Source organism: Plectrocnemia conspersa, unplaced genomic scaffold (genome assembly GCF_051122295.1).
Source record: "Plectrocnemia conspersa isolate PC_06_02 unplaced genomic scaffold, ASM5112229v1 ptg000012l, whole genome shotgun sequence".
Taxonomy (NCBI): Eukaryota; Metazoa; Arthropoda; class Insecta; order Trichoptera; family Polycentropodidae; genus Plectrocnemia; species Plectrocnemia conspersa.
The window spans coordinates 31,958,283-31,975,074 of record NW_028277176.1 but is presented as its reverse complement, the minus strand read 5'-3'; the positions used below and the strand labels follow the sequence as shown (position 1 = coordinate 31,975,074).

The window sequence follows — 16,792 nt, the reverse complement described above, 5'->3', positions numbered from 1 at the left end:
GATTTCTTTAGCATCCTGTGTATGTTTGTTAGCAAAATCAATTGTGTTAATTTTTTGCAAAATGGCGACAAGTATAAAAATTCAATCACTCATAACTCAGTAGTGTTTAATTTTAACAAAAGTTTCGCAATACATGAAACGTTAAGAAGCCTAAAATACAAAGAATTAAAATATAAAAAATATAGATTTTTGCTTCAAAACAAGCAAAGTATCAGTTGGATCGTACCCCCATACTAGCCATTTTGAGACTTTCAGAAGAGTTAACGCTCTTAACTGCTAGGTTTTAAAGATTAAAAATGAAATTTTAAGTATCGCATAGAAAAACCGTGCACCCTTTATACGTTATGTATTAAAAAAATATTAAAAGTTTTTTTTCAAAATGGCGGCTAATGTTAAAATTCAAAGTGTCGTAACTTTGCAAAATAAAATCCTACTAAAAAATGTCATATGCAAAAAGTGTTTAGAAACTTAATTTGCATTTAAAAACAATTTTTAATTATTTTTGATAAAAACCGAGTCTTACGGTATATTGACAGGGACCCCGAACGAGCATTTATGCGACTCTGCACATAGTTAACGCTCGTATTTGGTTACTATTTAAGATAGTGACTTGAATTTTTTAACAAAAATAGAGCTTTCGAATATACTTAGGATACAATTTAGAAAAATTTAAAAATAATAAAAAAAAGGTTTTTTTTAAAAAGACGTTTAGTGTTATGAGTCGATCGACCCACCATACATACGCTCATTAGATTTGCATTATAGTTAAGGTCAGTGTGAGCTTATTTATACATATTAAAAAAAAAATTTTTGTGACAGTATAGAATTCTTAAACATCATGTGTATGTTTGTTAGCAAAATCCATTGTGTCAATTTTTTGCAAAATGGCGAAAAGTATAGAAATTCAATCACTGATAACTCAGTAGTGTTCAATTTTAACAAAAAGTTTGCTAAACATGAAACGTTAAGAAGCCTAAAATACATCGAAATAAAATATAAAAAATTGTTACACCACGGAGCAGCAAGGCAAAAAGTATGACGCGCGCAACCCAAAGGAATGGCTAAGGGAGGGGGCGAGCGTCATGGTCAGAGGGTGGCAGGGTGGAATAGACTGGCGCTCGCCGTAGAAGACGGACGTTATTTCGGCACTGCGGCTTAAGCGACGGACTTACGACGAAACTAGACGAAAATTAACGTCTAACAAATCAGAAGTGGGATCAGGCGACTTGCGCGTCGTTCAGGACTGTCGAGGAAGTATTTACGTAAACGTTGATTTAATATTTCCTTTGTTACTAGGGACGCGTAAATAAACAAGATGGCGGCTAACAACGAAAGCGGTAGCGGGAGTGTCGGCGGTGCATACAGTGACAGCGCGGGCAGCGTCGACAGTGCAGGAGGGGCGCGAGGCATCCGGCCTGAACGCGTCGGAGGGGCGCGAGGCATCCGGCCTGAACGCGTCGGAGGGGCGCGAGGCATCCGGCCTGAACGCGTCGGAGGGGTGCAAGGCATCCGGCCTGAACGCGTCGGAGTTAGCGCTGGGGCCACCCGGAGTGCGAGCGCTAGAGCTAGTGCTGGAACCATCCGGAGTGGGAGCGCTGGGGCCACCCGGAGTGCGAGCGCTAAATTTAGTGCTGAAACCATCCGGGGTGGGAGCGCTGTGGCCACCCGGAGTGCGAGCGCTGGAGCTAGTGCTGGAACCATCCGGGGTGGGAGCGCTGAGGCAGCCCGGAGTGCGAGTGCTAAAGTTAGCGCTGTAACCATCCGGAGCGGGAGCGCTGGAGGCAGCCGGAGCAAAAACGCTGGAGCCAAGCGGAGAGGCAGCAGCAACTCGAGCTGCATATATGGGGAGGAGTCAGACGATATCTTGGAGATGGATGTCGAGGAGGAGAGTCACGGAGAGAGCGACTCGAGCTATGCTGCGAGTGACCGTGACGACGCCCAAGCGCTGAAAACCCGACTCATGAAGCAGGTTGAGTCGTGGTTTAGCCGGCGGACTAGGCGACACCGGAGCCCCAAGAGGGTGGTAAGGCCGGAGTCGGTTAAACGTAGACGTCAGGAGACCGAGCAGGTGTCTCACGCGTCAAGTGCAGGGCATTGTAGTTATAAAGCGTCGGAGACGAGCGGAATCCTCGAACCATTCGATCCACAGTGCTCTACATTTCGAGTAGATCACTGGCTGACCACTGTGGACCGAATGGGGCAGATTCATGGCTGGACTGATTATAACAAAACGTGTATTTTGCAGGATAAGATGCGGGGCTCGGCTTAGCGATGGTACAATCGCCTACAACGCTACGACTTGACCTGGGAGGAGTGGAAAGTTCGACTTCAGAGGGCCTGCGAACTACGAGAAGAGCCAGCGGCGTTGCTCAAGAAGCTAATGGCCCGGACTAAGAGCTCCAAAGAGACGATGACCGAATACTACGACGATAAATTGGCATTGTGTGACCAGTGCCATTTATCGGGACGTTGGGCGGTGTCCTGCATCATAGATGGGATTCCGGACGAACTTAAGGCGAACGCATTGGCATGTCGTTGTTCGACTCCGGACTCTTTATATATGAAGTTTTTGATCGGACTGGACTTTTATAAGTCGCCCAAGATCAGGAGCTTTCGAGAGGCAGAGACTTCCAGAGTAGAGTCATCCAGAGCAGGACCTTCCAGGGAAAAGCGGCATAGGACTAGGCCCACCAGCTGGAAGCCGAGGAGGAAGAGCCCCAGCGAGGAAGCTGAGGATAAACCGGAGCAGGAACGTCTAAAAAGGGGAGTCCGATGCCACAATTGCCAGACCTTTGGTAACCATCTGAGCAAGGACTGTCCCCAGCCAAAGAGGACTAGGTGTTGGACTTGCGGAGAGAGAGGACACAATGCATCGGTTTGTCCTCAAAATAAACCTCCAACTCAGCAGCCCTCAAAGGTGAGCAAGGCTGTGAATGTCAGGCTGGTGAGTACAGACTTAGATCTCATTTACAGGAGAAAAGGGCAGGTGAACGGTCGTGATGTAAATGTATATATAGACACAGGATGTCAGCATAATTTGTTGGCAGCAAATTGTGCGACTCGGTTGGAGCTAGAGGTAGAGCCGCAGATAACTATTCTCCGAGGTTTTGGAGGCGGATTTGGGAGAGCAGATGGGCTAGCCAAATTTACGCTGACTATTGATGGTGTCAACATAAATATGAAGGCGTTGGTTACTCATTGTGATATCTCAAATACGGATATGATTCTAGGTCAGCCGGCGTTAGCGGAGGATGGAGTGTCACTGGTGGTGAGGGGCGACCAGGCGGTCCTGATCAAGGAAGGGGACGTCGCGGACATATTTAGGCAACTATCTCTAGAGGCTGAAGACACAAGGCACCGTGTCTCGTTATCTGAGGATGTGACGATTCCAGCCGGAGTCACTGAGATGATAAGAGTCACTATAGACCAAGCCCAAACTGGTGAAGAGTACGAGATGGGAGCTAAAGTGTTCGAGGACGGCCGATCCTTGGTTGCAATCCCCAGTGGCATACTGAAAGCGTCGGCAGACGTGAGAATTAAGATGACAAACCTGGGCAGCGAAGAGCTTCATTGGAAGGCGGGACGACTAGTGGCGAGAGCGACGAAATGCAGAGCAGCGCAACTCAAAGAGCCTATATCAGCTAAGACTACAACAACAGTTCAATTCATAATTCTGACCTTGATGTGGGGGATATTGCAGATGACGAAATGGAGAAATTGGTGGGAATCCTTAAGAGTAAGTTGTCCTGTTTCTCTTCCAGTGAGGGTGATTTAGGATTAACTCACTTGGGTGAGATGGAGATCAAACTCGCTAACGATACTCCGGTATACTATAGGCCTTACCGTCTGTCTTATGCGGAAAGACAAAGGGTTAGGGAAAAGGTTAGAGGTTTGTTGGACAGCGGAGTCATCAGAGAATCCCAGTCAGATTATGCGAGTCCTATTGTGTTGATTAACAAAAAGGACGGTGGTTTTAGGTTGTGTGTAGATTATAGGGCATTAAACGCTGCCACAGTGAAGGATAGGTATCCATTACCGTTGATTTCTGACCATTTAGATCGCTTAGGTGGGAAAATTTATTTCACAACGTTAGATATGGCACAGGGATATCATCAGGTTCCAATGCATCCCGGTTCAATCCATAAAACAGCGTTTATCACGCCGGACGGGCAATACGAATATCTGCGCGTCCCGTTTGGTTTGGCTAATTCGCCAGCGGTGTTCCAGAGAATTGTAAACAGTATGCTGGGAGGAATGCAGCATGAGGAAATTCTGGCCTATATGGATGATCTTCTAATCCCTTCGGCAACTGTGGAGGAGGGATTATCTCTGTTGGAACGTGTGCTGACGTTGATTGAACGGGCTGGCTTCAAGTTGAACATTTCTAAATGTTCCTTTTTGAAAGATTCTATCTCTTATCTAGGGCACGAAATAAGCGGTGAGGGAATAAGACCTGGCGAAAGGAAAACCAAAGCAGTGTCTGATTTTCCTACACCGACTAACGTACACACTGTGAGACAGTTTATCGGCTTGGCAAGTTACTTTCGTAAGTTTGTGAAAAACTTTGCGATTATAGCAAGGCCCCTAACTCAGCTCACGGCGAAAGATGTCGAATGGACATGGAGTGACGCTGAACGAAACGCCTTCGAGGAGCTGAAACGTCACTTAGTAGGCAGGCCAATTTTGGCGTCGTATCGCAGTACGGCTGTGACTGAATTGCATACCGATGCCAGTAAATTGGGCCTGGGTGGTATTTTACTTCAGTTACAGGAGACGGGCGAGCTGAAGGTTATTTCGTACTTTAGTCGAGCTACAACAAAAGCTGAATCCATGTATCACAGCTATGAACTGGAGACGTTAGCTGTGGTAGAATCTGTAAAGAGATTTAGGGTGTATTTGTTGGGTATACATTTCAAGGTGATTACTGATTGCTCGGCAGTTAGGGCTACTTTGCTGAAACGAGATTTAGTGCCTCGTATAGCTAGATGGTGGTTAGTCATTCAAGAGTACGATATGGAGGTTGAATATCGTCCCGGTGAGAAGATGCGACATGTGGATGCCTTGAGTCGGAATCCTACAACTGTCAATCTGATCGACGGTACTGAGGCAGATTGGTTTTTATTAGTACAATTGCAGGACGAAAAAGCTCAGGAGATTATCAGAGCATTAGAGCATCGACAAGCTGACACGCATATTAAGAAGGAATTTATAGTAAAGGACGGTCGTCTATATCGTAAGACCGCTCTCGGAGACCGTCTTTATGTTCCTGCAATGGCAAAGTTCAATCTCTTGCGTAAGCATCATGATGAGATTGGCCACCCGGGGTTTGACAGATGTTTATCACTAATAAATAGAACTTATTGGTTTCCTAGGATGAGAAGGTTTGTGCGCAAATATACAGCAGCATGTATGAATTGTGCATATGATAAGGGTGATTATGGGCGCAGAGAAGGATTTTTGCATCCTTATGAGAAGCAAGCGGTTCCTTTCGATACAGTGCATATAGATCATTTAGAACCCTTTGTGAAAAGTGTGAAACGAAATAGTTACCTGTTAATGATAGTAGATGGTTTCACAAAATATACCATTGTGAAACCCACACGCACCCTGAGTTCAGCTGAAGTGATTGAAAACCTGCGATGGGTGTTTGCAGAATTTGGTTATCCGCGACGTATTGTTTCTGACCAGGGCTTAGCATTTACTAGTAGAGCGTTTACTAATTTTTTGCAGGAGAAGGAGGTTAAGCATGTCATGAATGCTGTAGCGACTCCGAGGGCCAATGGTCAGGTTGAGAGACCCAACCGCACCATTATCGAGGCTATTACAGCAACAGCAAGTGCGGAAGCTAGATGGGATGAACAATTACCTGAGATAGTGTGGGGCATTAATCACACCATTAATTCCAGCACTAGGTTTTCGCCAGCAGATCTGATGTTCTCTTACCAGAGCGGACGACTAGCAGGATTATCAGCAGGAGATACCACTGCTGAGGCGGGACGAGAACGATTGCAATCGAATCGACTGAAAGCAGCTGAAACTCTGCGAAGCACAGCAGCTAGTATGAAAGCGAGATACGACAAACGAAGGAAGGCTGCAACAAAGTATAAGCCGGGAGAGTTGGTTCTATGGCGTCAAGCAGCTACAGCTCCAGGGGAAAAGGGTATCAATCGAAAGGTGGCCAACAAGTTTGATGGTCCTTACAAAATTTTTAAGGTTCTAGGTAACGACAGGTATCAAATTGTTGCACTCAAAGGTGTTAGAGGATACAAACGGTTTAAAGCCACCGTAGCGGTTGATGCCCTGCGACGTTACCAGAGCGGAGCTTTCCATACAGGAGATTCGTCTGGAGGAGATTCGATTGATTCAGAGATCAATAGGTCTGGGAGACAGGATCTGATTGATCTGTTGGAAAGTTAAACTCTGACATCAGACCAGTCGGATGATAGGAATGTGTGGTGCTGGTTGAGAAGTGGGAGTAATTAAGTATTTTATTAATGTGGACATTAATTATTTCAGGATGGCCGATTGTTACACCACGGAGCAGCAAGGCGAAAAGTATGACGCGCGCAACCCAAAGGAATGGCTAAGGGAGGGGGCGAGCGTCATGGTCAGAGGGTGGCAGGGTGGAATAGACTGGCGCTCGCCGTAGAAGACGGACATTATTTCGGCACTGCGGCTTAAGCGACGGACTTACGACGAAACTAGACGAAAATTAACGTCTAACAAAATATAGATTTTTGCTTCAAAACAAGCGATGTATCAGGTCGATCGGTCCCCCATGCTAGGCATTTTGAGACTTACAGAAGAGTTAACAAGAATCACCACAGGACTTCTGCCTTGTTTACAACCTCTAACAACTGTTGCCAACACTTAAAACACGGTCGCCTCGGGGATTCATACCTTGTGGCGCAGTAGGGTACTCCAATAGTTCACCGCAGACTCATACGTCTGGGTTCCAGTTAACCTCTACCTATTTACATTCCAAATTATTATATCCAGAAATGACTGAGTGTCACTTAACATAAACGTAGTCGAATAAGCTTCGTTATAGTTTGTAATGATGATTAGGAAAGATAAATATGAGACTAACACAAAAATATTCAAGAAAAAGTTTCAGACATCGTGCCGCGAACTTCATAATCAAAAGTTGGATTAATCCCTAGGATAATTTAACTAGACTAGCTGTCAGTACCTCACTTTCGTGAGATACCGAAGCTAGCGAGTGTGCGTATACCGGACCCTCAACTTTTTGGGTTTTAAATATAATTTTTGCTTCGTTCAGATTTTTTAAATATTTTTTAAAATTTAATGGTTTAAATTAGACATTATATATTATGATTTTCAATGCTAAAAAAATGGTTCAACTATAAAAAACTACTTAACATTTTCAATTCATTTGAAAGTAGGTTTACAACCTGACTAGAGTCTCCAATTCGAGTAATCGAGTACTCGATACTCGAGTATTTTTGTCTATTTTCCAAGTACTTGATAATCGAGTATTGTGAAAATTACTCGATTAATACTCGAAATTAAAAAAATTTGAAATATATCAGAAACAAAAATAACTTTAACTCGGTCCGGTAAAGGTTAACGTCTTGCTTTTATTTGGCCGAAGTCCCGAATTAGAGTGGTTACTATCAGGTATAATTTTTACATAGTTCTATAGTTGCATAGTTCCGGTCGTCGGCTATGTTAGTGGGTACGACGGAGAAATTTCTTTTGTGTTTTCTGTTCGACAGTCCCGACTTATCTAATTTATGGCAATGAACAATATGAAATATCAACAAAAATTTTTTTTAGGTTTTATGACTATGCAGTTGTAGCGTAAAGTGTTGTAAATTGTTTATTCTGATCCCTCAGCTTAAAATATAAATCAAAACAATTGTGTGTTTTAAAGGCATTTAAAGTAAAGTCAGTTCTTTGCGAACCGTTTAGCTCTAGAGTGAAAGGGATTCACCCAAATACATCTTCGAAGGATATAGATTTAAATTCTTCGCATCAATCAGAAGGAGTAGAATAATGTATATTGTTAAGAAAAAAAATCTATTCAAGAAGAATTACAAAATACTATTTTGTCAATAGTCAAAGGAAATAAGAGAAAAGCAGAGAAGGGAATGAAAGAAGAGAACATAAAAAGAGAGTTCAAAAAATTTTATATCTATAAAAAGCGAACAGATATAAATTAGAAGCCTTACCCAACGCGTTAATGACAATAAGACCAACATCAACAGCAACGGAAAGGGTTTTTTCCATAACGGGAATAATAAAACCAAAGGTTAGCAGTAATATTAAATTCGAGACACTTTTTGCACTATTGTTTTTAAAAAGTATGTTTCTGAAGTTAAAATAATTGTAAAAATTAACATACTAAGTATTTTATTTATTTATTTATATGAGCACGAATTTGAATAATAGCTATTTTGGTACATTTGGTAAATACTCGAAAGTACTCGAGTACTCGAGTATTTTAAAATTTTAATATTCGATACTCGAGTAGTTGATGGTTCTAGTAATTGGAGACTTCACTAAATAATTCCAGAAAAAAGATTTTATATTATTTAACGTTAGATTTAAAAATTATTTAACGATAAATCTAAATATTGTATATCATTTATGAATATGTTTAAGAGTTAGCTAGATAATAAAAAAATAAAAATTGTTCAGTGAACTTCAATATAGCGAAGCTCGCGGAACCAATGAATAACTTTCGGTATACTGAAAATTCGTTATATTGAATGTAAGGAAGATGATATATTTTATTTTTAATTACCATATTACTACAACATCAAAATAACCTCTTATAAGGTTGACAAATAGTTTTTTGCCCATTTTTAAGGATACTGTATGAAACAATAAAATTTGTGAAAAAAATGTTTTATAAAAAAAGTTTGAGGGTCAGCGAAACACCTGTAAATGTTGCTTTTGAACACATCTGTCACACACCAAGTCAAGGACGAACTGAATGTGGAGATATATTGTGTAAAGTTGCAACGTCATTCTTAAATTCGGATCAAAATATTTCGTTATACTGAGATTGGTCTTCGTTATAATGAAAACATTTTGTATGCAAGTTTTTCGGGGACAAATTAAAGATTCGTTATACTGGGAATTTTGTTATTTCGGTATTCGTTACAAAGAGGTTTCGTTGTATTATTTTTTAAAATAGGTTTGTAACTATACTAAATATTAATAAAACAAAAAATATCAAAATGTTTTCAACATAAAAAATAATATTGAAACGTAACATTTTGTATCATTTAAAAGTAGGTCTACAGTTTAATAAATAATAATAATAAATAGCATCGGCTTCACATCCGCTCAAAAATATTACTGATATGAAAAAATATTTTGTTACACCTTACTAACGCAACAACACAATCGATCATATATAGTTAGTGCAATGTGAGTGATTATAAGTCATTCATTGTGTTTTAGCGTATTTTAGGTGTTTGAGTGCCAGTTTTAACGCTGCATAACACAATTTTATCATAAATTTAAATTTTCGTAATAAAAAAGTTTATTGGTAACACCATAAGTTACTTTATAATTAAAAAAAAATATTTCTATGTTTTATGTGTAAATATAAAAGTCAGTTCTTAATTACATTTACTAATTAGAAAGAAACAATAAACTAAAAATATCAAGCACCTAATCTGTTTCTTTAGACCAAAAGTGCGCTTTAAAAATATTAATAAATTTGAAACTTTTGTCTTTTTTGATTAAAAAATATTTTGATTTACATATTTTTTAAAGTAAATGTTTTTCTGCGCAGCATTATATATTTTAATAATTAATGAGTGTAAAAAGTTTTCACTATATTTAAAATTAATAATAAACTAAAGATATTTAAAATCTATAATAAATTATTAATATTTAAAATCCATAATAAAATAGAAAATATTTTTAATGTTGAAAAAAATATTTTTAATAAATCTTGAAATTTTATTCTGAAACTTTATAATTTAAAAAATATTTAAATTAGTGTTATACATTTTTGTGTAGTTTACTTTCAAAGGCGTTAGTAAGAGGGATTTTTGCAATACTGTGCGCTTAGTAGTTAGTTGGTAATGAATAGTACTTATTTTGAACTTTGCCCCTTTTTATTGAAAATATTTTTTTAACAAAGTTTTAAAAATTCTCTAAAAACTAAAACTTTAAATTGCCAACGTTCGCCAAAATTTAGGTACATATTTTTTCTGTATAGAGAAGCTAATACATATCCACATTATTTATATTATATTTTAAATCTATAAACTAAAAAAATATTTTAAAAAACATTTTTTTTAGTATTTTATGATTTTTATACATATTTTAATATATGTTATACAATTTAAATCGTTAAAATCAATTTAGTTCGTTCTCAAGCGCGGGACTTCCCAAATTTGCTTACATCTGACAGTTCTTCTGTCACATCTGGTAAGCGCTCGCTATGCCGCTGCACCCGCTGCGAATTATGTTATAATCGCGGCACTTTCCTTACAAAGTGACAATTGAAGATGATGCAAGTGATGCAGCATTTGAAATTATAGACAAAACTATAAATTGTGGGTGTGCCTGTAAGTGTTTGGTTATAAATGAATAATATAACACGGTAATTCTAACAAAATTACTATTGACTTTCCAGGATCTAATATTAAAAGACAAACAGCGGTGATTTGGCAATTAAAGGTATACATACCGAAGTTAATTAAACATATTACAATGCTAGTAATAATAAAAAATATATGACATATTGTGACAATTTTGTAGAAGATGAAGAGATGCCAATCTACGTGTTTAATCCTCTACAGTACATCCATCAATTTTGTTCTTCCGTTGTCGTTTAAATTTAATTTATGGATTATATTAGTAGTAATAATGTGTTCAATGTTTACTCTTGATAAGAGTCTTATTGTTTCTTAATTATTTTTCAGAAGCAATGATGGAACAATTTGATGACTTATATGGCTACAACGTAGAATTGGTATATATAAACAAAGAGTTAATCTTCTCATGTTGAAGTCACTGTCAGCAAGTATTATCTTTTTATAAAGAACATACTACATAAGTTTGATGTAACTGAATATCTTAAATTTGGCTATTCAGAAAGAGGAATGATGGCACAGAACAAAAATTGTACATATTTTGCCACATCGGAATTAAAAATAACCCACTATTAGATATTTTGGCTATCGATTATTCCAGGTATGCAATCACATATTTATAATCATTGTAAAATGTCGTTTATTAGATAACATCCAAGAAACTACACATTTATAAGCTGTCCGACAGCGCCGATTTGATCGACATTAACTTTCAATCCTCACATACTAAGGATATATTACACGTTCATGTTTAAAACATAACTGGTTAATTTAAAATTCTTAAAATCTAACGTATATGTGTATTAAATCGGAAAGCAATGATAATGTTTATGTAATATAAAAGAAAAACTCACTTCTCGGCCTCGGAGCCCGGCGACGGGATTTCAAAATTTGAAGATTTCATTACAAAGATTGTTTTATGATCGTTTATCTAATTTAATAAATGTATTCTTCTTATCCTAAACACATTATGTATATACTTAATTTTCATAGTTATAACACACTTAGTTAATTTGCAATCCGATTATTTATAAAAGCAAAAACTCACTTTTAGGCCTCGGAGCCCGTTGCCGGGAATTCAAAATTTGAAAATTTCATTACGAAGATTATTTTATGATTGTTTATCTAGTTTAATCAATGTATTCTTCTAATCCTCAACACATTATGTATATATTTCGTTTTTATTCAGTCAAATGACGAATTAATGAAAATTATTGTCGCGTAGCAAAATTTTATTATTAAATAATAATTATTTAAAAGTGTTTTCACGGTACTGTCTATTTGAATTTGAATGCTTATTTTTCATCGGTCGAAGCTATTTGAATATTTGAATGCTCGAAGATTGTTTATCTAGTTTAATCAATGTATTCTTCTAATCCTCAACACATTATGTATATATTTAAGTTAACATAGTTATAACAGACCTAGTTAATTTGCAATCCGATTATTTATATTCAGTCAAATGACGAATTAATGAAAATTATTGTCGCGTAGTAAAATTTTATTATTAAATAAAAGTGTTGTCACGGTACTGTATATTTGAATTTGAATGCTTATTTGTCATTGGTCGAAGCTATTTGAATATTTGAATGCTTATTTTTGATTGGTCGAAACAACAGAACGCATTGTCGGCGGCTCGAAAATCAATCGGAGCAAATTCAATTTTTATTTTTATTATTATTTATTATTATAATTCCTTTGTTTACGTGTATTGTTACACACCGTTCTTACAAAGCGTTACGATTTATAGAGTATAGAATTGAACGGAGAATGTTTCATTGAAAGTTATGCGCGTCCGGAAGCGATATGTTATTGCACCCCTGGATTAATCGATAGCCATAATATCTAAGAGTGGGTTATTTTTAATTCCAATGTGGCAAAATATGTATCTACATCATGGTTTTTTAGTGCAATCATTTCTCTTTCGGAACAGCCAAATTCAGGATATTCAGTTACATCAAAGTTATGTATGTTAAAGTATGTTATTTATAAAAAGAAAATATTTGCTAACAATGACTTAAATTTGAGATGATTCACTTTTCGTTTATATGATACGTACCAATTATACGTAGTCGCCATATAGATCATCAAATTGTTCTATCACTGCTTCTGAAAAATAATTTAAAACAATAAGACCTTTATCGAGAGTTAAAAATTTAAAACATTATTACTACTAACATTAATTAAATTGAACGACAACTCAAGAACAAATTTAAACGCACGTAGATTGGCATCTCTTCTCGTCTTCTTCAAAGTTGTCGCAATATGTCATATTTTAATTGTTTGCCATACGTAAATGTTTCATTGCTTCTGAAAATTAACCGTCAACGATACTATATAGTGGGTAAAATGTAACTTTTTGTTTACACTAATATGAGATTTTTTATTATTACTACTAGGTATGCTAATCATACCATTGTAGTATGTTTAATTAACTATGGTATGTACATGTTTAAATGGCAAATAACTGCTGTTTGTCTTCTAATATTTGATTATACACATAACCAAACATTACCAGCACACTCATAATTTAAAGTGTTTATTTTGTCTTTAATTCCAAGTGCTACGTCATTTTGTATTATCTTCAATTAGCACTGTGTAAGAAAAATGCACCGCGATTATAATACAATTCACTGTTTATTCAATAACATTTAGTTGTGCGCGACGTGCGTTTGACAGATAGAAGAGTTGCCATATGAAAGCAAATTTGCCAGTAAGGAAAATCCCGATTTTAAAAAAACAACTCAATTGATTTTATCGATTCAAATTGTAAAACACTTATTAATACATTTATAATAATTATCAAGCTCTAAAAATATTTTTTTTCAAATTTTAGAAAAATATTTTTAATTTGTAAGGGATCTTAATTATAACATAAAAATGTGGATTTGTTAAAGCTTCTTCACACAGACAAAATGAGTTAATAAATTTTGTTAAACGTTACTATTTTAAAACAATTAAAAGTTATACTTTTTTAAAGAATTTTTAAAATTTCGCTTAAAAAAAAACATTTTTATCAAAAAGAGGCAGTCTCCAAAAAAGTATTATTCACGCTGTTGCGATGACAGCGCGCAAAGTTTAGTCATTAACAACTACTATTATAAGAAACACATAGCTTTGTGGGATTCTCATTTACTGACCCGTTCGAAAGGAAACTACGCAAAATTGTAAAACATTAATTTAAATTGTAAAGTTGCAGAATAAAATTTTAATATTTGTTTAAAATTAAAAAATATTTCTCATTTTATTAAGAATTTTAAATATGTTAGTTTATTATAGATTTGAAATGTTTTCAAGTTTTTTGTGGATTTCAAAAATAGTGAAAACTTCTTGCAATTACTTTATTTTGGAAAATTATTAAAATATCCTGAGCAAAAACTGTTTATTTAAAAAAAAAATTTTTTTAAATAAAAATAGATATAGGTCTTAAAAATAATAATATTTTTAAAGCGCATGTTGTGCTCACTGTCCACTTTTGGTATAAAGCAACAGATTGCGTGGTCGATATTTTGTTTTTTCTAATTAGTAAATGTAATTAAAAACTGGCTTTTATATTTACACAAACAAGTTTTTTTAATAATAAAGTTACTTATAGTGTAACTGTAACGTTTAACTTAAGAACGAAGTAGTTCAATTTTGAAACGACTCCAGAGCACTTGAATAAATACTTGCGACTTTTGCGTTTTTTTCTATACTTACTATATACTGGTTAAACTCGTTATTAACAGTTACACGCAGTTTAAAGGGTGAGAAGACGACGAAACTCTTTTTAGTGATTATTTTTCGTGTCGTATTTTTGTGGTCAATTTTGAAATAATTTTTTTGTGGTATTGTAGTTTGTAGTATTAATATGTATTTATTCTGGTTTATTATGGCCAAAGTTTGCAGGCGCTCTGGTAGCACTGATGTGACGGATTCTCTCGACTGGCAACTCTACGCCGTTTGTGGGACCGGCCTGCTGACTTATTACCAGTCTGTGTCTAATTGTCACCCGTCGTCACCTCGTTTATTTTTACTTGGTCGTCACACATCGATCAGTATAAATTAACGGTCAGTATTCAGTATTTATATTATATGATCCATACTTTATTTAACCTTAAGGTCAGTTTAATGTTGACAGATTGTCTGTATATATAACGGATGTTAATATGATTTAAATATTAAGTGTCATATTTTCCAATTATATTAGTAATTTACATTTTCTATAATTATTTATAAAGCAAGTATATATATTTCGCGTGTTTAGGTTTGAAAAGTAGCAAAATTATTTTTTCATTTTGCTGATAGATGTCTATAGTAAAATATGTAAACCTTGGTTTGCTAGTTTACTTCTATTTCGATGCACAAAATTCTCGGTCACACCTAAATAATTTAATTTAGCTAATTTTCAAACCTAACCCAAAAAAATATCTTGTAAAAGTTCTTAAACTACTTATAATTTTTAAACTTAAAACAAATACTGACAAATAACTCTTCATTTGAAAAGTTATTTGTCAGAAATTAGTTATTTGTAAATACATGTGTTGCCCTTAAATTATTTTGCACAATTTCAGTCACTATTTCGAAGGCAAAGAGATCTTTCAAGAGATTAGGGAATTTGCTGAAAACGTGGCAGAGGAATTCAATGACACAAGATCGGCTCGATCACATAGCCATCAAAATAGATTTTAGCCGAGTGATTAAAAGGTTACGTATATGCATAAGTAATTTGTAAATAAAAATCTAAATTATTTTAATTAATTAAATTCTAACCCGAAAAATACAAGCCTGTTTTTAATTTTAAATTTGTGTATTGTTAGGTTATCACTCAAAAAAGGTTTATTGTAAAAAAATTATTAATTAAGTGATTTATTTTAAATGAAAGTAAATAGTGTTATTTAGCTTAAAAAATCTACTTTCGGTAAGAAAGTAGTAGTAGTAGCCTAACAAACTTGTTGCCCGAAATCAAATCGGATCGTATTCTTTAAATTAAAAAAGAAATGAAATATTACAAAAATAAAAACAACGTGTAGAATATAAAGTTTTAAATGAAAAACGGAAAATATAACAACAATGTACAAATATGCCAGTCAAAGCATTAAGAATGGTATAAAAAGTCAGTAGATGAAATAAGAAATGACCCGTATAAGACGTGGAAAACAATAAAAAAATAATAATCCTTCTCTGAGAAACGACGTAATAAATATGGAGATTGATGAAGGTATATATGTACATATACATCATGTGATAGCAGAAACAATCAATACACACTACATTGAGAGTATAGAAGAGATTTTGAATTCAATACCTCAGTTGAATAAATTAGTACAATACAATAATGAGACATGTAAATTTTAACCAGTTACTTTAGAAGAAATTCACAAAATAATTTGTAAATTAAAAAATAGGAACTAACAGTACTGATTAATTGGATGTAAATATAATTAAAAAAAACGTGGGAAATACTTAATAAGGAGAATAAATTCGAAGGAGAAATACCTGTTTTTTAAAGATTCCTACTATCATAGGTACCGAATATAAAAAATAGAGGAAATGAGACGAATTAACATGTTGCCTTGTATGGAAAAGATGATGGAAGAAGTAGCAATCAAATAATTAAACGATTTTATATTTTCTCAAAACATTCCGTGTGAGCAACATTTAGGATTCAGAGAAAAACATTCCACTGAGACTATTATGATCGGTTGTTGGCTAAGGATACTAACGAAATCATTGGAGCAGTAGTCGTGGATTTTGAGAGAGCATACGAAACAATATACACAAGTATATTGTTAAAATAGGCTTCTGTTTCAGCGATGACCTCCTCATTAAACCCAAATCTCACCACCGAACCATTTTTTCAAGTATGGGAATAAGTAATAGTCGTATGGGGTTAAATCAGGAGAATATGGTGGATGAGGAACCAATTCGTAAAATTTTGCCATTGCATCTTTCGATTTGTGTCATGGTGGAAGAGCACTTTTTAATTTGACAAGTGCGGTCGCTTTCGCTTCAAATCTGCGTCATACTCCCGTGATCGTTTTTTCCTTTTCAAGGTAATCAATTTGAATTATACCGTTTGCATCGTACTATTAAAGATTTTTTATTAACGGGACATAATAATTGCCAATTTAAGAGTGCCCTTTTAGGCGAATATGATTGTAATATATAATAAAAGAAAAATTAATGATAAATTCAAGTATATTATTTACTTAAACTGAAAAGCTACT

At 35.5% G+C, this 16,792-nt stretch overlaps 1 protein-coding gene and 1 long non-coding RNA gene across 2 annotated transcripts; both read left to right on the top strand.

Annotated features, from left to right (window-relative positions):
- Positions 1-2,325: 2,325 nt before the first annotated feature.
- LOC148229018 (uncharacterized) lies at positions 2,326-6,633 on the top strand. Its single transcript, XM_088200359.1, has 2 exons — positions 2,326-3,658; positions 6,517-6,633. Exons 1-2 carry the CDS (start codon positions 2,381-2,383, stop codon positions 6,559-6,561), a joined length of 1,323 nt encoding a protein of 440 aa, XP_088056485.1. The 5' UTR covers positions 2,326-2,380; the 3' UTR covers positions 6,562-6,633.
- A 7,854-nt stretch (positions 6,634-14,487) lies between these two features.
- On the top strand, positions 14,488-15,345 carry LOC148229017 (uncharacterized). The gene is made up of 2 exons (XR_015811674.1): positions 14,488-14,633; positions 15,137-15,345. It is a non-coding gene; the product is annotated as an uncharacterized LOC148229017 (long non-coding RNA).
- Positions 15,346-16,792: the final 1,447 nt, after the last annotated feature.

Excerpts from the sequence above, each read along its gene's own strand:
- LOC148229018 (XM_088200359.1), top strand. The coding sequence starts at position 2,381 with ATGGCCCGGACTAAGAGCTCCAAAGAGACGATGACCGAATACTACGAC. Across the intron at positions 3,659-6,516 it reads CAGCTAAGACTACAACAACA|GATGGCCGATTGTTACACCA; the intron begins GTTCAATTCATA and ends TAATTATTTCAG.